Source organism: Canis lupus, chromosome 37 (genome assembly GCF_048164855.1).
Source record: "Canis lupus baileyi chromosome 37, mCanLup2.hap1, whole genome shotgun sequence".
Taxonomy (NCBI): Eukaryota; Metazoa; Chordata; class Mammalia; order Carnivora; family Canidae; genus Canis; species Canis lupus.
In genome coordinates this window covers 3,506,629-3,527,751 of record NC_132874.1, presented here as the reverse complement: position 1 = coordinate 3,527,751, position 21,123 = coordinate 3,506,629, and the positions used below count along the sequence as shown (strand labels likewise).

The window sequence follows — 21,123 nt, the reverse complement described above, 5'->3', positions numbered from 1 at the left end:
TCAAGCCCTTACCTTTAAAGAATTCCAACTCCTGACATGGAGGCTGGTAAATAGTTAAGGGAGCACAGGATTAGAAGACAAGCAGAGGTGGTTTTGAGTGTCAGCCCAGGGCTTAATAATCATGTGACCTTCACCTTGCTAAGCCTCTCTTACAGGACTCTTGTGAGGAAAAAAAATGGTATCATTTATAACAGGGAGCACGAAGTAATACCAAGGGACAGGATCCTAAGAAAAGATGTGGCTTTGACGTTTCATTAGTACCAGCATTCAAGTTCACCAGGAGCCTGTTCAGCATAGGGCCTCAGATTTTTTTCCCCTGGAAAATAGCACATGAATGCCAGTTGAGGGAAACTGTAATAAATGACAGGCTATTTTTTTTAAGATTTTATTTATTTATTCATGAGAGACACAGAGAGAGGCAGAGACATAGCCAGAAGGAGAAGCAGGCTTCCTATGGGGAGACCAAAGCAGGACTCGATCTCAGAACCCCGAGATCACACCCTGAGCCAAAGGCAGATGCTCACCCAGGTGCCCCAAATGGCAGGCTATTAAGTGTCAACTAAGGAATAGAAGATGGACATCTTGCATTAGTTTCTCTTGCCTGCACCATTCCTATAAAACTACATGCATTATGAACTGAAACACAGCTGAGAGGTTCTGTTCTTTTGCCAGCAGATTTAGAAACCTGACAGCACAGTTTAATCAGAAGGAGGTTGCCCCTCATAAGTTGTGGGATCCAGTCTAGTTCCTCATAGGAGGGTAGATAGCCTTTCTGACCTTTCCATCTGGAGAAGAGCACATGGGAGACCGGGAGAGAGGAATGAGAAATATTTAGGGTAGAAACTGGGAAGGTCTGGGTGACTGGTTAGCTCTGGGGATGAGGGACAAGGAAGGGTGGAGGGTTGTTACTCCTCTGTGTCTAATGTGGCTCATGGTCAGTGTACAATATTGCCAATAATCCAGAAAAGGAGAAAGGACAGTTCTAGAAAAGGAAGAGGTGGGCAGCCCAGGTGGCTCAGCAGTTTAGCACTGCCTTCAGCCCAGGGCCTGATCCTGGAGACCTGGGACCGAGTCCCATGTCAGGCTCCCTGCATGGAGCCTGCTTCTCCCTCTGCCTGTATCTCTGCCTCTCTCTCTCTTTCTCTCTCTGTGTCTCTCATGAATAAATAAATAAAATCTTAAAAAAAAAAAAAAGAAAAGGAGAGGATACGTTGAATTTTGAACAAGTTGAAAAGGAGGTACCAAGGACTTAGGAATCTGGGTGATGATATATCTAGCAGGCAACTGACTATAAAGAATCTCAAGAAGGACCATGGTGTAGGGCAGGACATATGGATTCTGGAGTCATTAGCAGAGAAGTGGTGTCAGCAGACAAGGTCACCTAGGAAGAGACTAGAGAGGAAGAGAGAGTTGAACATAGAGCCCTGGAGGGAAATAAGAACTTTTAGTGATGCCTGGAGAAAGAGAGATTCCAAAAGAATGCAGAAGGATTATCAGGAAATACCCATCATTTGCTTCAATGTGGATGGAACTGGAAGGTATTATGCTGAGTGAAGTAAGTCAATCGGAGAAGGACAATCATCATATGGTTTCACTCATATGGGGAATATAAGAAATAGTGAAAAGGATTATAAGGGAAAGGAGGGAAAATGAGTGGGAAAAATTAGAGAGGGAGACAAAGCATGAGAGATTCCTAACTCTGGGAAATGAACATAGGTAGTGGAAGGGGAAGTGGCGGGGGGGATGACGGGTGACTGGGTGATGGGTTATGAGGGGGGCACTTGACGGGATGAGCACTGGGTGTTATGCTATATGTTGGCAAATAGAACTCCAATAAAAAAATATATGCAAAAAGAAAACAAGGGAAAGAAAGAACTCCAGGTCAAAAAGATGGACAAGGGGCACCTGGGTGGCTCAGTTGGTTAGGCATCTGACTCTTGATTTCAGCTTAGGTCATGATCTCAGGGTGGTGGGATTAAGCCCCATGTCAGGTTCTGTGCTCAGCACAAAGTCTGTTTGAGATTCTCTCCCTCTGTCCCACCCCCCTGTCCTGTACTACAGTTTTTCTCTCAAATAAATAAATAGATCTTTAAAAAAAAAAGGACAGATCACATGCTAAATGTGTCTTCTCTGCACTCCCAGGCCCAAGTAAAATGTTCACAACACACTTACACAGGTATAAGCTGCCAAAAAACAGGAAACAAAGTAAGTCAATGACAAGTAGGAGATTTCAAATAACTTGAATCTGGAAAAAAGCAGGCTGATCAGTGGCAACCACATAGTCTGCAGGATACCAGAATGTATGAGGAGGGGCATCCAGATGTGCCAGGAGTAGAGGTGGGTTCCCAAGGACGACAATGAGGACAGCACAACATATGTCAAACAGATGACCCCTTCCTAGGCCCATGCCTTGCTCTCACCAAATATATTCAGTCAGTTCTCTTGAGTAAATGGAATTGATTTGGGGGGCAAAACAAGAGTAGGTGGTATCATCATGATGTCCTGAAGCTAGGAGCTCCACACTTTGGTACTTAGGAGACCCCCAGCCTAACAGCCGGCTCCCTGCCTTCATAACTCAAACTGGTGACCACCAAATTTAGTTTTGTTTCACAGAGCCTACAGTCCCCTTTAAAAACCTGAATTAGCTTTCTGCTAATGTGTCATCTGGGTATTTCACAGAAAAATCCAGACTTCCAAGGTCTCTGGTAAATTCAGACCAACTGGAGCTCATCAGGCACTGTCCCCTTCCCACCCAGCACTTGCCTCCCACAGTCTCCACGAAGCAGTCCTGTTTACAGGATCTGCCCTGGGCCGGTTGTGAGCACTGAAGCCCGGAATCTCTGCCTCTAAGTCCAGCCTGCTGGATGACAAGTCCCATACATATACAGAAAGCCCTAAATCAGCTTGATAAAAGTCTTTTTATTGGTAAATACAGACGAATCCCTATTTCTTGAAAGTCACTTACAAATGAAGAAAGATCAGCCTGCGGTGAGCAGCATTGCATATGAGAAGCCAAAGGAGCAATGCCTCCGGGTGTCCATGGAAAGTGATTTGCCAGCCAGCATCCTGTGCTCAGCTAAACCATCCTGCTGCGTGAGGCAGGAAAGTATCTGAAGTTTAGCTCCCACACACCCTTTCTTCGGGGGTTATAAGCAGAGAGTCTGAAGCAAAGAGAGTTTAGACCTTGGTGGAGTCTGGAAGCAGATAAGGGATGTTGTAGGATGGCAGATTTGCAGCAGACCTAGAGGAACCCATCCAGTTTGGAGCAGGAGGAGGTCGACTACAGGAACCATGTTCTAGGAGAGAGGGAGAGTTGGTGAAATAGAAAATCTACATATGAGTTTGAAAAACTTATGGGAAAAAAAAAACCAGTAGCATGAGAGGGCTCCAGGCAGCAAGGAGAGGTGCTTTCCCAAGGGTAGCATAAACTTCAGCATAAGAAATCTCACTAAAATCCTGGCAGATGGGACCCCTGGGTGGCTTGGTTGGTTAAGTGTCTACCTTCGGCTCAAGTCATGATCCCAGGGTCTTGGGATCAAACTCTGCTTTGGGCTCCCTGCTCAGTGAGGAGTTTCCTTCTCCACCCCTGTGCTTGTGTTCACATACCTGTTGCCTCTCTCTCTCAAATAAATAAAATCTTAAAAAAAAAAAAAATCCTGGCAGATAAAAGCACCAAAAGCCACATTACAGAGTGCCAAGTATACGGCAGGCACAATGATTCACCCCACGGTGCATTTAAATCTCCAACAGATCTGCTGTTTGCTTTACCCAACAGATGTATTATGAAAAGCTGTGAAAAAGGGACTTTTGGTTAAATATTTTACATGAACTTGTGAATCAAAAACATCCAAAGATGAATCTCCTTTAAGGCTAACAGATACCTTAATGTATAGATTTGGTGAATTCAGATTTGAGAAGCAACACAGTGGCTAATATGTGGACTCTGGAGCTAGACCACTGAGGTTAGTCTTCTGCACCACCACTTACAGCTGGACAGCCTTGGGCAAATTCCTGGACATCACCATGATCCGCAAATGGGGAATATAGTGATATTTTGTCCATAAGGTTGTTGTCAAATAAGTGACATGTATTTATAAAGTGCTTCAAGCTATGGAAGCGTTTGTTAAATAAAGCAACACATTTAATAGATCCATTTTCTTAAAATGGGTGCTTTGCATAGGGTTTTCCTATATGTGAAAACCCAGTTTTTTAAAACCCATAAAACAGGCAGTAGGTTATTGGTTTTACTGAAGTTTTAGCCTGGGATTCTCTTCAATGGCAAGTACTTTACTAAACATCAATATACAAGTCAAATTATTAAAATGCATTTAAGAACTCATCTGTTATACAAAGGTACATTCAAATTGCTACAATTCAGTAGCATACATTTATATGGCGCTTATCCTAAGTTCAAGGGCAGACTGTATATTCTCCTAACTTGCCTAATGGTTGTTACAGTTGTATAGAATTTAAAATTACAGGGATCCCTGGGTGGCGCAGTGGTTTGGCGCCTGCCTTTGGCCCAGGGCGCGATCCTGGAGACCCGGGATCGAATCCCACGTCGGGCTCCCGGTGCATGGAGCCTGCTTCTCCCTCTGCCTGTGTGCGTCTCTGCCTCTCTCTCTCTCTCTCTCTCTCTCTCTGTGTGACTATCATAAATAAAGAAAAAAAAAATAAAATAAAATTACAGTGCTCACATACATTATTAGTCATTTGACATCACAAAAAACTGGCAGAGTGGGAATACACCCCGTGGAAGGAAAAAAACCAAGGCTTGGGCAGGTTACATCACTTACTAAAGCCTGTCATCAGCAGGCATGGGGCAGCAGTCCTCAGCTAGAAGGTGTCTCCAAAGCAACAGCTCTTCCCTTCCATCATGGTGCCACAAGGCAAGGATTTGCTCAAAACTGGAGTTCAACCAAATATGTGTTGAGGTACATTGACTAAATTCCCTTTTATAGGGACGTCCACTGGGCTCACCTGGGGAAGGAGGCCCCACTGGAGGGCAGGGGGGAAAGGCAGAGATCAAGGCTTGCAGGTCTGAAAAGAGCTTAAGCAAGTCAGCTGTTTAGAAGTCAGCATGTAAAGAAGCCAACCCCTTTGCAACTAATTCAAAAAGAAGCAAATGTGGACCTGAGTTAATAATTATGTTTCATTATGGCCTCATTAGTTGTAATAACTGTACCACAGTAAAGTAAGGTGTTAACAATTCTCTGTGCTATCCTTGCAGCTTTTCTGGAAATCTAAAGTTATCCCAAAATAAAAAAAAGTATTCAGAAAGGAAGACAGGAAAGAGTACGGCCACCAGTGTTGCTGCTTACTTCCTCATACGAGTGCTCCCGGCTTGGTCTTTCTTTTGGAAAGGATAAATCTAAAAAGTCAACCAAATAGTCATATCCTCCAGGAAAAGGGCTGAAGTCCTCATTTGTTTCAATCATCTGTGCAAATGACAACAGGATAAAGGGAAGAAGTATATCAATCTGGTGGTCAAGGTCTTTAAAAAAATTCTGGATTGTGTAAGATCCAAACAGCCTTAATTGATAGCAATGAATTGGAGTTAGGATAATTCTCTCCCTCCGTTTCTCTTCTCCGGGACTGATAATATGCAACTTCTAGCCTCTACACAAGGAAGCTCCTTCATATCGCTAACTTCAATCCAATCTACAGAGATTATCATTATCTTGAGCACTGCTAGTAATGAGACAGCAAATGCGACGATAAGTTTGCAGATGATGTAAGCAATAAAATGTGCGATGTTTCTCATCATTACATAGCTGCTGAACATATACAGTTCCGTGAAAAATATACTTTCTTTTTCATGCTTATTGTCCAACTGAAAATATCATTTAGACCAATGTTTTTCAGATCTGTGGATTTCAAAGACAATTTTCTAAAAAATATTCGGGAGCTAATATAAATACCAATGCAGTACCCTTGAACAACACAGGGGTTGGGGGGGCACAGATGCCCTCCCCTGCCCCCCTCCCATGCATCTGAAAATCCACATATAACTTGACTTCCCCACAACAGAACCACAAATAGTACATTGACCAGAAGCCTCACGATAACATAAAATGTTGATTAACACATGCTTTGTACATTATATGTGTTATATACTGTATTCTTACAATAAACAATAATCTAGAGAAAAAAGTATTTTTTTAAGATTTTATTTATTCATGACAGAGGGGAGAAAAAAATATTCTTAAGAAAATCCTAAGAGAAAAAAAACATTTACAGTACTGGACTGCTAAAAAAAAAAAACAAAAAAAAACCTGCCTATAAGTGCAGTTCAAACCTGTGTTGCTCCAGGGTCATCTGTGTTTTATTTTGCCAAGTGAGGACTTAAGAAAAAAAAATTCTTCCATCTACTTTTATTTCATTAAGGAAGAATTCTTTTAACACCTCAAAAATAGAGAGGGAATAATGATTTGGAATTATGGCAGCTCATCCCAAGAAAAGAAAACTGACAACTTTGTAACCGTATTCGTGAGCATACTCAAACTTCTCTCACTACTGACCAGCAAAATTGTCAGAGACTGACACTGATCCCCTGGGGCAGGTTTTTAGGATTCCCAGTTTTTAAGAATGGCAAGAATTGGGGCACCTGGATGGCTCAGTGGTTGAGTGTCTGCCTTTGGCTCAGGTCATGATCTCGGAGTCCTGGGATCGAGTCCCACACTGGGCTCCCTGCGAGGAGTCAGAATGCTTCTCCCTTTGCCTATGTCTATCTGCCTCTCTCTGTGTCTCTCATGAATAAATAAAATCTTAAAAAAAAAAAAAAAAAAAAAAGAAGGCAAGAATTGCCTGGTATTACTATTCAGGGGTTGAAAACTAAACTTGGGAATAGTCCTCACTCTGAGGATCCCCGATCTTTGTCTCTAAGAGTGAATGTTGTCTATTTCCTGATGCGCCCTAAACTCAGCGTCCCAGATAAAATATACATGTGAGTAGCTGGTTATTCAGACTCTGTAGTACTCCCGGCTGCATTTCAGGCATCCTCTTCCTCTCACATCCCCCTACCTCTTAGTACTCACTTTGCTTTTGGATACACCTTCAACTTCAGTGACCAGGTTCTAACTTGAACCACTTGGCTTTTGAGCTGTGTGTGTATGTGCTGGAGCTAATTTGTGTGATTTGGTTCTTGCTTGCCACAGCTTCCGATAAGAGGTACCTGCTTCTATGTCACTCTGCTCCACATCACTACCTCATCAGGGGGATAGCACCTTATAGCCCCACAGTTTAAACAGCTGATTTCTGCCACACTGAACAAAACACCCAGAAAAACACAACAACAAACATGGTGATGTGAGGCAAAAGAATACCAGAGCAACTGAGCTGCACTTGAGGGAAGAGTCCTTACATTTTCAACATGGGATCATTTATCACATGGTCAAATCTGCTCCGTGAAGCAGTTGGTAGCGTTTGATGAATGTTTATTGAGAAACAAATTGGAACACCAAGGGGAATTTCGTATATTTCCATAATATAACAAAGCAAAGACAAATAATACTGATGACGTACCCTGACCACCAGGTTATAATCCTTAAATCCTGCCCAAGTGAAATATTCTTTTATCCAGGATGAGTGAAGAAATATTTCATCTTCTACTGCAGCATTCAAGACTTTCAAATATGGTCCAAAGTCCCAGGAATCCTTGTAAATTTTTGTCCCATTTGGAGGCTCTATGATGCCCTTGCTTGAAGACACAGAGGTGAGAGTTAGTACTATTGTGACAATGTTAGGTCCTTGGGTATTGATGACTGTATTATAATTATGCAAGATGTTCACATTAAGGAAAGTTTGAGGATAGGAATACAGGAAAGTTCTCTTATCTTTTGCAACTTTTCTATAACTCTAAAAATATTTTTTAAATTACAAATTACGTTAAAATTTTAAAAATAACTATTGGATGCCCTCTTTAATCCTGGTACGAAACCTTAGGCTATGGAAGGTGTGTGGCCACATACATGTCCAATAAGGAGATTTTTTTCCCTATAGGAGTTGGCAGGGTAGTAAAGGTTTATGGAAGAGGAGCAAAGCCAAGAGTTCTACCCTTCTGGGAGCTCTGTCCTGCACACGTGAGCAGTGGCTCTAGACATCTGTTTCATGTTCAGGGGGCATATTACCCAAGGTTGCTGGGTACATGCGATAGTTTTGGATGACTTTGCCTATAGAAATGCAAAATGGCCAGTTAAAGGAAATCAGAGATGACCGACCACAGGGCATAAACAGTGTGCAAGGTGGCTTGAGGCAAATAGTTAGGCAAATAGTTAGACGTGGGGATATAAAGGAGGAATTCCACGGGGAGCAGAGAAGACAGAAAGGTGAGAGGACCATGAAAGAAGGAAGGCAAATGTTAGCACTTGAATATCAACTGTCGACCAGTCGAGTAGGTGTCAAACTGCCTAGATGATTCTCAGGCATCTGAAAGTAGTAACTTGGGACCCACAAGGGTTGGGCCTCTTTGCCTAAGCTCCTGTTAATCCGTGTGATGGGTTTCCAAGCCAGAAACAGTTAAAGCTAAAAGTCCATGTCTGGTGGGGAAAAAAAAAAAAAAGTTGGAAAACCACTGATTTGGACCCTTTTGATTCAAGTAGCTAAATTATGGAAATGTTGAACATCATGTGGTCATATTTATTTTGTGGATGTCTGCTTGCTCCTGTCCTGCCCCTCTATCTCCACCAGAATATAAGTTTGATGGAAGTAGCAACCATTGTTTCTCTTCCTCTTTAATTTTTCCCCACTCAGATAAACCATGAGAGACTCCTAACTCTGGGAAACAAACAAAGGGTCAGAGAAGGGGAGGTGGGTGAAGGGATGGGGTAACTGGGTGATGAGCACTAAGGAGGGCATGTGCTAAGATGAGCACTGGGTATTATGCTATATGCTGGCAAATTGAATTTAAATAAAAATTTTTTTAAAAAAAGAAGAAGAAGTAACAACCATGACTGGCACATAGAACAGGCTCAACAAATGTCTATTGAGCGTATGGACAGTTTTAGCCTGGCTTTGAGAAATATCCAGATTTTCGTGTCTCTAATTTATAATCCTCTTATTGTACTCATCACCACAGCTGATACAGACAGATGGGAAATTTTAGGGGATCCCTAGGTGGCTCAGCAGTTTAGTGCCTGCCTTTGGCCCAGGGCGTGATCCTGGAGTCCTGGGATCGAGTCCCACATCAGGCTCCCTGCATGGAGTCTGCTTCTCCCTCTGCCTGTGTCTCTGCCTCTCTCTCTCTCTCTCTCTCTCTCTGTGTGCGTGCGTGTGTGTGTCTCATGAATAAATAAATAAAATCTTAAAAAAAAAAAGATGGGTAATTTTATTTTGAAACCCAGTGGGCAATATGGACAAAAGAGTTCTGTGACCCTCCTGGAGCTCTGCCCATCCAGTGTGAAAAGGGATCATTGCGTGAGACATGGAATCTTGAATCCTAGAAACAGAACAGGATGTGATCTGGATAAGGGAAGTGTAAGGAGGGAAATAGGCACCGTCTGGTAAATATCTGGCAAGTGATGGTAGATCTCTAGGTGCCACTTCTCGAAACAACACTTTTAGCTCATTGTTCTCCCAAAGCTACAGATGCATTGGTTTCTGTAACAAAATACTACAAAATCCTAAGGCTAATTTCCAAATCGATCTCCAAACTACTTCTGCAACTCCTTGTCCCATGTCTATGTAAAGGCTGATCTCTCCCAGATAAAGCCATAGCCTCCCAGCTGAGCTATTCTCCCTGTAGCCTCTTCCCTAGTACATGCTCCTCTGCAAACTGAAATGGTTTTTCTAGGACACAATGCAGTGATGTTCCTGCTTTGCTGCATTTAACTTTCTCAAGCGCTACTACTCACAGACAAGTTTCCTGAGCAGTCTCACAGGGTCTTTCTGACCTTGCCCCCCAACACCCTCAGCATGCCATTCGGCCTTCCTGCCTCACACAAGGGAAAGGCATTTTCTCAGCTGCATCCCTGTACCTAGTATGATGTCTACCCAGGTATACCAAAGGAGCTCAGTAAATAATTTCTGAATGAATGACATACATTTATTCACTTATTCAAAGTATCTGCATTCACCAAACTCACGATACTATTTATACCTCCCGTCACCAGCACATGCCATTCCCCTACTGGAGTCTGGAATTTCTCCACCCCCCACCTCCCCCTGTCTCTCCCATCCACTCCCTCTCAACTACTCCTCCTCATTTGACCTAGCTCAAATGCTGATTTCAGATCGAGGTTTCTTTTTTTTTTTTTTTTTTAAATTTCAAGTTTTTATTTAAATTCTAGTTAACATGTGGTAAAAATTTGTTTCATCATTTAACCTATACAACACCCCATGCTCATCACAACAAGTACCCTTCTTTTTTTTTCTTTTAATTTTTTATTGGTGTTCAATTTACTAACATACAGATCGAGGTTTCTTGACCACATTTCCTGTTCCCCCATCTTCTCCTTCCCTCATGAAGCAGAGTTCAGCACTTAGTCCCCGATGTCCCTTGTGCTCTATCTCACTACTGAGAATCCAACAGTATTACTCTCCTGTTACCCAGAATGCTTTGGTGATACAAATGCAGATTTCTGGGCTCTATGTCAGATCTACTGAATCAGTGTCCCCAGAGGTGGAGCTCAGGGATGTGCATTTATCCAAATTCCTCAGGTGATTCTGATACCCATTAAGGTTTGAGAGTTTCTGCTCTAGGAAGACCAGACCGAGCAGATGGGGAGCTCAGCAAATGCCGCATGACAAAGGCTCTTGAATGCCCCACTACTACCAGAATACTTAGAAACCTCTCTTAACCCTTGATCTGAAGAATAAAAATTGCTTTTATACTAGAGGTGCTTGGGCAATCCTAAAGAATTGTAAGCAGGAAGGAACAGAAACAGTTTGGCATTTTAAAAAGGTTATGCTGGCAGCAATGTAGAGTAAGGGCTTTCAAACTTTTTGCCTATTATTCCTGTAAGAATTAACATTTTATATCAGGATCCTGGGGGTCCCCCAAAGGTACTCGCAAAACAAAAGTTTCCTTAAATAATACTTACCTTCGTTATATGCAATGCACTCAAGTATATTCTATTCTGTTCAGTTTCATTTTTTAAAAAATGTGGGTCATAATCAATGTCATTGATTTTACAACCCACCAAAATCCACCATGGATTTTGACCAGTAGATTGAAACCAGCTGGCCTAGAGTACAGATCAAGGGAGAGCAGGGGTGGAGGCACAGACCAGTCAGGAACCCCTGCAGGAATCAAGGCTAAAAATTGTGAGAAGCCTAATTCAGGCCATGGCAGAAAAGGCTGGAAGCAAGTGCTGGATTTATGGCAGATTTACGAAGGGGAATGAACCAGATTCAACGAGTGGTTTGACACAGGAAGTCAACAAAAGGTCAGAATCGCTGATTACCACGTTCACACTGACTTTGTGGGGGGAGGCAGGCAGAGAGCAGCTGCACCTGTGGTAATTGTTTGCACCAATCTTTACCACACCCAGTTTCTAAGTAAGGGTGAGAAACTTACAGTTTCATTTGGCTCAAGACAAGTATTTATGAAAATAAAGGTCTGTCACATGGGTGTTAACTTTTCTTGAATTGTACTCCCAACGCACTGCTACTTGTTCAGATGTGTTCTACGTGAAACATGCAGTTGGGTAACATTTATACTGATATGGAAACCAACTCTCGAGCTTATTGCTGTTTGCTTTCTTAAGATACCTTATTTTTGAGCCTATCAACAGTTCTGGATAGAAAAAATTTCCCCCCACCCTTCATCCTCAAATAAGTTTATGAGATGAGGAAAACGTTTTGAGTATTTGTTATATAACATGAAAATCTTGGGGGGAAACTCATTTTTTCCCCTTAGATTTGAAAGATATTTCATAGTTTACTTAAATTGTAAGATTTCCAGTTTTAAAAGTGATATGTGGGCCTTACTGCACAAGAAACTCACTATGCCAGCCAGCAGAAACAATATTTCTACAAATAAGGACTTGTCAAGAGGCCATGGGTGTGCCCTTTATTTTCTCATAAAATTGAAAAAAAAAAACCATAAACCATCTTTGGCCTCTATAAATATTCAAACCAAACCTGTCAGTTGGGTCCTTTAGCATCCTACTCAGATCAAGAGTGGCTCCAGGTCGTGGGGTCCATGTTATCACATCAGAGTTTTTCTTGATAAGATTATTAAGCTCATTTGGGTCATTTTTGATGTTTGTTTCCTTAATATACCTGAGAAATAAGAACATGCCCAGGTAAGAAAGTAATTTATTCTCAGATGCATGGTCTGATTAGAACAATGCTAGAACTTTTTTAGAAAAACAAAGACTATACTTGGCCTAAGGATTATTAGTAAAAGAAGTTGTATTTATACTTTGTTTTTAAGTATAATCATACGGTGGTTGGAATTAAAGTTACATGTACCAAAACCAACTATTTTAAATAGGTGGGAATGGCATACTCTCCTTTTTAATATTAATTAAATATATATAGGACTAGATGTTATTTGGCAGGAATAATACTCAGTGCTTAACATGAACTAGTTGATTTTATCTTCATTAGACTCCAATGAGATAGCTCCTATTAAGTATCTCATTTTCGAGAGAAGGGAACTAAGGCTTCAAAGGGCCAGGTGACTTGCCCATGGTCAGCACACCAGATGGCAGGGCTCCCCTGAGCTCTCCACCACACACCTTGAGTAGGGCTCAACCTTCCCAGGAGGTCACAGGGAGGGGCTTCTCCCCCCACTTTGGGAGCAAAGTCTGAAAAGCCAGGAAGCCGATCCTTACTAGAAACTGAATCTGCACTTTGATGTTGGACATTACAGCCTCCTGAGAAATAAGTTTCTATTGTTTATAGGCTAAAAAAAATTAAAAATAAAAATGAAAGTCTCAAAACCATGAAGAATCCACCTATTATAAAAGAGTACACACATCCTCAGTGATAGCTCCTCCTGAGACCTAGTCTCTAACTGTGCTTCTATTGATCAGAGATGAGCATCTCCCAAATTCAATACCAAACCACAATCTTTCTGGAAATCACCATTCCAGTGACATATGGGAAGGTGGTGATGGTCTTGGCACAGAAAAGGGGAGATCCAGAGAAAAAGGATTTGTTATTGTGTTTCATTGGACATGGGTTATATAGACTGACATTTCTGTTAAAGGGAATTTTACTCTCTGGAGCTATGACTTAGACCCAATAGATAATTTTAGGCAGATGGACAGATACAAAACATATGTAAGCATTTGTATTTCTGCAGCACCAGGGTGACTTATGTTATTTACTACCCTGGAATCAATACTGCACAACTGGGTCAACTCACCCACAGATATGAATAGCTTCTCCCTTCCTATATGAGTTAATATCCTCCCGTGGGAGCAGAACTCATTTTGAAGCAGTGCCACCACTCTGTCTCCTCTTCTTACTACCTCTAGTCTCAAGATGATTCACTAACTGATCTCCCAAACCATAACACTATTAAAACATAATGTGAGGTATTCACAAAATTCACTTCCTGATGCTTCTTTGTCTCCCTCTAAAATAATAGTAAAACCAATACTGAGATGACACCCTCTCGGGGGTACTCCCAGTATAGAGAGCAACATTTGCCCATTACATACACACTGAAGAGTGGCTTGCAATTATTTTAAAAGGCAGTATATTAAGTAGTCATGTGTCCTGTAATCAAGTACCCACCACATCTGGTTCTTCATGTTCTTGGGAGTTCAACCTCCTTAACACCTCTGGAGTCTGAACTGGCTTCTCAATCCTCACCGTCACTCATCGTTACTTCCTAGATTACGGTTCTCCTAGATTACGGTTCTTCCTAGATTACGGTAATGGTTCTCAAACTGGCCTCCAGTTTCTTCTGTTTCCCTTCCCACCACACAGACATACAACCTAAGCTCCCCAGTTCACACCTCATTATGTCCCTGTTCCTCATCGGACTCCTTTATTGGGCTCCTCATTCCTTCAGGTCAAAATCCAAGCTATAAGCAGTGGCACACACAATGCTGTTCACCATATGACTTCCTGGCTCCTCCAGTGCATGCCTCCTTAGTCCCCTAGACTGAGTCCCCTATCCTGCACGGTACTTCTCACCTCACCATCTCTCCATCTCTGCTAGTCAGTGTCTACTCATACTTCAAAACTCAGATTCATAGTCTCACCCAGTCATCTTCTGACCCTCATGGCATCCCACTGCCTCCAGAACACACAGGTATCATACCACTTAGCATTCTGTATTTTAATTGTTTTTCTCTTCCAGTAGACCATAACTCTGATGACAATCATTTCATCTCTGCTTCTCTTAGAACAGTGCTGCTCAATAAATGATAAATGATAATGAACAATATTCATCTCAAGGAATTATTTTTTAATCTTAGGTCAGTCTTTCCAGAAGGATTAGGAAGATAAGAGGCAGCTAAATAATGTCAACAAGAAGGTCAAAAGAAAGGAAATATATCAGCAATCAGACATATTAACTGATTAAACACAAGTAGGTATGTCACAGACCACAGAACTTTAAAGCAAAAGCAGTCATGTTTTAATAATGAGACAAATGAAGCCTAGAGAAGTCAATTAATTGCTTCTAATAAGTGGTAGAAAGAGAAGCTAAATTCCATATACATGATTTCTTCTACGTGCTCCTCTAATGGATGGGAAATCATGGCCAGTCCTTACAGGATATTGTTATGAACTTATCTTGAGGACGGTTTATCATCCAATAAATTTAAAATAAATATGTAATACCCAACAAATTTAGATAAGTGAATTATTACAACAATTTCCTCTTGAGTACAACGACATATGCATTCCCTGTCTGCACAAAGGTAGTCCTTCCCATTTGATCACAGAGTATTCCCAGTATGGAGGAAAAAGAGGAGCATCATAAAGCAGATGGTACTCATACTCTCTCATAAAAAAATATAGTTAGAGGCTGAATCACTGCATGTACTAAGGATAAAGTCAATTCTATATATAATTACAGAATCTTATAAAAGCAAAATTAAAATATCTATGAGATCTTAACATTGAAAATAATAAAACTATGTTCCAATATGACAGAATGGATAAACCATACATATTCTTTTCTTAAGGGGTTATGAGTTCCATGAAATGTGCAACCTGACTTAAACAAATATGCTAGCTTTAACTACCATGGCTGAAGATGTTAAGAATAACTATTTGCTTTTTTGTTTTTTAAACAAAAAAATTATTTTAAATTAAAATATCCATTTGCATTCAATATTTTTACTTTGTGTGAATGATTCTATGAATTTTAACACATGAACAGCTTTGTGCAACCACCACCACAATCACTATACAGAGCCATTCCATCACCTCTCAAAAACTCTCTCATGTTGCTCCACTTCAGTCAAACCTTCCCTCAAGCCCAACCCCTGGCAACCACTGATTTGTTCTCCACCCCTACAGTTTTGCCTTTTCCAGAATGCCATGATAACAGATTCATACAATATGTAACCTTTTGAAACTGATTCCTTCACTTGGTATATGATGCCTTTGAGATTCATCCGTGTTGTTGTGTATATCAATATTTACTTTTTATTGTATTCTATGGTATAGACGTATCATCGTCTGTTTATGCATTTACTTGTTGAATGATATTTGAGTTGATTTGGTAATTATGAATAGAACTGCTTTTAATATCTGTATACAGTTTTTGTGTAATAGAAGTTTAACTTCGCAACGGCAAATACCCAGGAGTGGGATTCCTGGGTCATATGATAAATGCATATTTAAAGAAACAACCAAATAGTTTTCCAGGAGGCAGTACCGTTTTGAATTCCCAACAATAATTTGTAAGAGGTTCTATTGTTCTGCATCCTTACCATAACTGGATATTGTTGATTTATCAAAACTTTTTTCACTGTGGTTTCAATCTGCATTTCCTAATGGCTACTGATATGAGCCCATCATTTCTTATGTTATTACATCTATATATCTTCATTGGTGAAGTACCTGTTCAAATGTTTTGCCCAGTTACTATTGAGTTCTTTGTTTTCTGACACTGATTTTTGAGAGATATATTTTCTGGATACAAGTTATTAGTCAAATATTTGATTTGCAAATATTTTCTCACATTCTTTGTTGTCTTTTTATTCTCGTAACAGTGACTTTCATGAGAAAAAATTTTCATTTTGATAAAGTCCAATATATTAAACTTTTCTCTATGGATTACGCTTTTGGTGTTATATATAATAAGAAGGTTTTGCCTAACTGAAAATTATGAAGATTTTCTCCTACATTTTCCTCTAAAAGTTTTATAGCTTTATATTTACATTTAGGTCTATGATCCATTTTGGATTATTTTTTGGTATACAATGTGTGGTCTAAATTGAGATTATTATTAATTTATTTAATCTCAATTAATCTAATTGAGATTATTATTTTGCATATGAATGTCCAATTCATATGTTCTAATAACATTTATTGAAGATCTTTTTTCTGTTGAATTGTTTTATACCTTTGTCAGAAATCAATTGTTCGTATTTGTGTGGATCTATTTCTGGATTCTCTACTCTATTCCATTGATCCAGTGTTTATCCCTTCATTGATATCATGCTGCTTTAATTACTGTAGCTTTATAACAAATCTTAAAATTGGGCAGTGTGGGCCCTCCAAAGTTATTCTTTCTCAAAATTGTTTTGGCTGTTCTAATTCCTTTACCTTTCCTATGAATCATAGAGTTAGGTTGTCTGTATATACAAAAAACTTCTGCCAGGATTTTGATGGACATTGCAATAAACCTACAGGTTTATGTAGAAATAACTGAATGTTAACTATACTACACTCTTAACCAATAAATAAAAGAAATTACAAGGGAAATGAGAAAGTACTTAGCGATAAAATGAAAACAGAAACACAGCATATAAAACCCATGAAAAAGGGGATCCCTGGGTGGCGCAGTGGTTTGGCGCCTGCCTTTGGCCCAGGGTGCGATCCTGGAGACCCGGGATCGAGTCCCACGTCAGGCTCCCCGTGCATGGGGCCTGCTTCTCCCTCTGCCTGTGTCTCTGCCTCTCTCTCTCTCTCTGTGACTATCATAAATAAAAAAAAAATAAAAAGTAAAAAATAAAAAACACGAAATGTAGTAAAAGCCGTGCTCAGAGGAAAATTTATAGCTCTAACATCTATATTACAAAAGAAGAAAGGTCAGTAGAGAGAATCAATGAAACCAAAAGTTGGTTTAAAAAGATCAATAAGTTTTCTCTTTGAAAAGATCAACAAAGTCTACAAACCTTTAGTCAGACAAATAATAAAAGAAGATACAGATAACTAAATCATAAAGCAGGGACATTACTACTAACCTTACAAAAATAAAAAGAATTAGAAGATAAGACTATGAACAATTGTACAATAACAAATTAAATAACTTAGTGGAATGGACAGAGTCCCAAGAACAAACAAATTGCTTAAACCAACTCATGAAGAAAATAGAAAAGATCATTATTCTCAAACTCTCCCAAATCATACAAAGAAATACTGCCTAATTCATTCCATGAGGTCAGTATTATATGACCCTGATGCCAAAGACAGGTAGCTGGAAGAGATTAAGAGGCATAAACTTCCAGTTGTTAAAAAAAAAAAAAAAGTAATGGAGATAAGTACAGCAAAGGTTGTATAGTCAATAATATTGTAATAATGTTATATGGTGACAGGTGGTAACTACACTTATCTTGGTGAGCACTGAGTAATGTATACGATTGTCAAGCCATTTTGTTGAACACCTGAAACTAATATAATATGTCAACTATTCTTAAAAAATAATTTTTTAAAGATGTTACAATAAAAAAATATGGACCAGTATTCCTTATGAACACAGAAGCAAAAATCCTCAACAAAATACCAGCACACAATATCCAACAGCATATTAGAATGATTATACACCAGGTGGGATTTATCACAGGAATGCAATAGGGTGGTTCAACATAAGGCAATCAAGAAGTATATTTTACCACATTAGTAGAATAATGGGGGAAAAAAACACAAAATCATCTCAACTCATGCAGAAAAAGCAATTTACGAAATTCAATATCCTTTCATGATAAAACACACAGGAAACTAGGAATAAAAGCAAACCTCCTCAATATGATAAAGACTATTTATGAAAAATCCATAGACGACATCATGTCAGTGGTGAAAGAATGACAGCTTTCCTCCTAAGATCAGGAGACAGACAAGGAGGCTGGCTTTCACCACTGCTATTAAAAATTGTACTGTAAGTTCTAATAAAAAATATTAGACAAGGAAAAGAAATAAAAGGCATCTAATTAGAACAAAAGAAAAAATAATTAGAACAAAAGAAGTAAAATTTCTCTATTGCAAATGACATGACCCTATATATATAAAACCAAAGAATATAATAGTTAAAGCTAATACAATTAATAAATATATTTAGCAAAGTTGCAATGTATAAGGTCAGCAAACAAAAATCAGTTGTGTTTCTATAAACCAGTAAAGAACAATCAAGAAGAGGAAATTAAGAAAACAATTCCATTTACAATAACATCCAGAAGAATACAATACCTAGGAACAAATTAACCAAAGAAGTAAAAGATTTGTACAGTGAAAACTACAAAACATCACTGAAAGAAGTTAAAGAAGAACTAAATGAAAGACCTCCCATATTCATGGACTAGAGATTTATTATTTTTAAGATCTCAATACTCCTCGAAACAATCTACAGATTCAATGTGATTCTTATAAAAATTCTAGCAGCCTTTTTTGCAGAACTGGAATAACTGATTGGAATTTAACTGATTCTCAAATTCACACGGAAATACAGGGGGCTCTGAATAGCAAAAAAAAAAAAAAAAAAAAATCTCGAAAAATAAAAACCACAGTTGGAGGACTAACACTTCCCTACAAAGCTAGAATAATCTAAACAGTGTGGACGTGATATAAAGATAGACATACTGACCAACAGAATAGAATTAAGAGTCCAGAAATGAACTCAATATATCTATGGGTAATTGATTTTTGACAAGATTAAGACTACCCATATCTTTCAGCATAGAGAGAAACGTCTCCAGTAAATGATATTGGGACAACTGGATTTCTTCATGCAAAAGAAAAAAAAAAAAAAAAAAGAATCCAGACCCTTACCTTGCACTATACACAAAAGTTGACTCAAAATCAATCAATAACCTAAATATAAGAACTAAAAACCATCAAGCTTTTCAAATAAAACATATGAACAAATTTCTCTGACCTTGGATTTGGCAATGTATTCTTAAATATGACACTAAAAGCATACGAAACAAAAGAAAAATCAATAAATTTGATTTCATGAAGATGAAAAACTTTTGTACATCAAAGGTTATTAGTAAATGCAGACTGTAGAGAGTGGAAGAAAATATTTGCAAATCTTGATAAGGGATTAATATTTATAGTATATTTAAGCACTCCTACAGTTCAATAAAGATATCAGTTTAAAAATGAGCAAAGAACTTGAATAGATGTTTATGCAAAGAAAATATACGAACAGTTAATAAGAACATGAAAAATGATCAACATCATTCATCATTAGGGAAATGCAAATCAAAGCCATAATGAGATATCATTTTATACTTACTATAATATAATCCAAAAAATGGTGGGAAAACCAACAAAAAATGGAAATAAGTATTAGTAAGGATGTGGAGAAATTGTAACCCTTGTACATTCCTGATGAGAAGTAAAATGTTGCAACCACTGTGGAAAACAGCTTGGTAGTTTCTTTAAATGTAGAATTATCATAGGATCCAGCAAGTCCAATCCTAGATATATGTCCCAGAAAATTGAAAACAGTGATTCAGGGAGATGCCCGGGTGACTCAGTGGTTGAGCGTCTGCCTTTGGCTCAGGGAGTGATCCTGGAGTTCAGGGATCGAATACCACATCAGGCTCCTCACGTGGAGCCTGCTTCTCCTCTTCCTATGTCTCTGCCTCTCTCTCTGTGTCTCTCATGAATAAATAAATAAAATTAAAAAAAAAGAAAACAGAGACTCGGATACTTATGTACCAATGTTCATTGAACTATTATTCACAATAGTCAAAGTTGGACATAACTCAGTTGTCCAACAAAAGGATGGATAAACAAAATGTAGTATATCCACACAGTGGAATATTATTCAGCCATAAAAAATGAAATTCTGATACAACCCAGAAGAACTTTAAAGCTATTATGCAAGGTGAAATAAAAGACAAAAAGGAAAAATATTGTATGATTGTACCTATAAGAAATATCTAGAATAGACAAATTCATAGAGACAAAAAGAAGACTAGATATTACCCCGGGTGGAGAGTGGGATAAATGGAGAATTATTGCTTAATCGGTGGAGTTTCTGAGATGAAAAAAAAGTTTTGCAAATAGATTATAGTGATACTTGAATAACATTGTGAATATAATTAATACCACTGAACTGTACATTTAAAAATGCTTTAAAAATGGTTAATATGGCAAATTTTATTGCATAGATTTTACCAACCCCCCCTCTACCACACAAATTACACTTCATCCTTAACAAGTAGGGTTTATATCAGAAATGCAAGACTGGTTTAACATATGAAAATCAATCATTGATAAACTAAAATATAATCATTTCAGTAGACACAGAGAAAGCATTAATCATTTAAAATAAATATCCATTAAACTATATTTGTAAACTGAATTTTAAAGTCTATGCTTTTCAAAATTTTTCTAAGGTGGCACATGTGCAAGATAATGTAATAAAAAATGTATCATCATATTACAATGTTTTTAATGTAAAATGATTCTACTGACAGATGAAATATCCCCAAAGGTAAGATGCTTAAAAATATCCCATTAGAGTTAATAATTAGGATTAATGATTGCCACTAGAGAAATGTACTTAAGAATATTTTAAAATTTTGCTCTTGATCTTCTTCCCATGTTTACTTCTCTATGGTTGCATAAGATAAATAGTTGGAGAGGGGCACCCGGGTCGCTCAGTAGTTGAGTGTCTGCTTTTGGCTCAGGTCATGATCCTGGGGTCCTGGGATCAAGTCCAACATCAGGCTCCCTGCAGGGAGCCTGCTTCTCCCTCTGCCTATGTCTCTGCCTCTCTCTCTGTGTCTCTCATGAATAAAATATTGGGGGAAAAAT

General features: G+C 38.8%; 1 protein-coding gene across 10 annotated transcripts in view; it reads right to left on the bottom strand.

Annotated features, from left to right (window-relative positions):
- The window catches only part of LOC140626472 (cytidine monophosphate-N-acetylneuraminic acid hydroxylase), a 115,042-nt gene that overhangs the window by 23,962 nt on the left and 69,957 nt on the right, over positions 1-21,123 (bottom strand). For 4 of the 10 annotated variants that reach the window (XR_012025645.1, XR_012025646.1, XM_072814281.1 and 1 more), the window contains exons 10-12: positions 12,082-12,222; positions 7,525-7,699; positions 5,322-5,438 (exon numbers count right to left, since the gene is read on the bottom strand). Coding sequence is in view for 5 of the 10 variants with exons in the window: in XM_072814281.1 (XP_072670382.1) it covers positions 5,322-5,438; positions 7,525-7,699; positions 12,082-12,222 (433 nt within the window). In the remaining 5 variants the exon portion in view is untranslated. Of the gene's footprint in view, positions 1-2,965; positions 3,297-4,677; positions 4,999-5,321; positions 5,439-7,524; positions 7,700-12,081; positions 12,223-21,123 lie in introns of those variants that run through there. The other 6 variants (XR_012025649.1, XR_012025648.1, XR_012025647.1 and 3 more) reach the window with 6 other exon arrangements.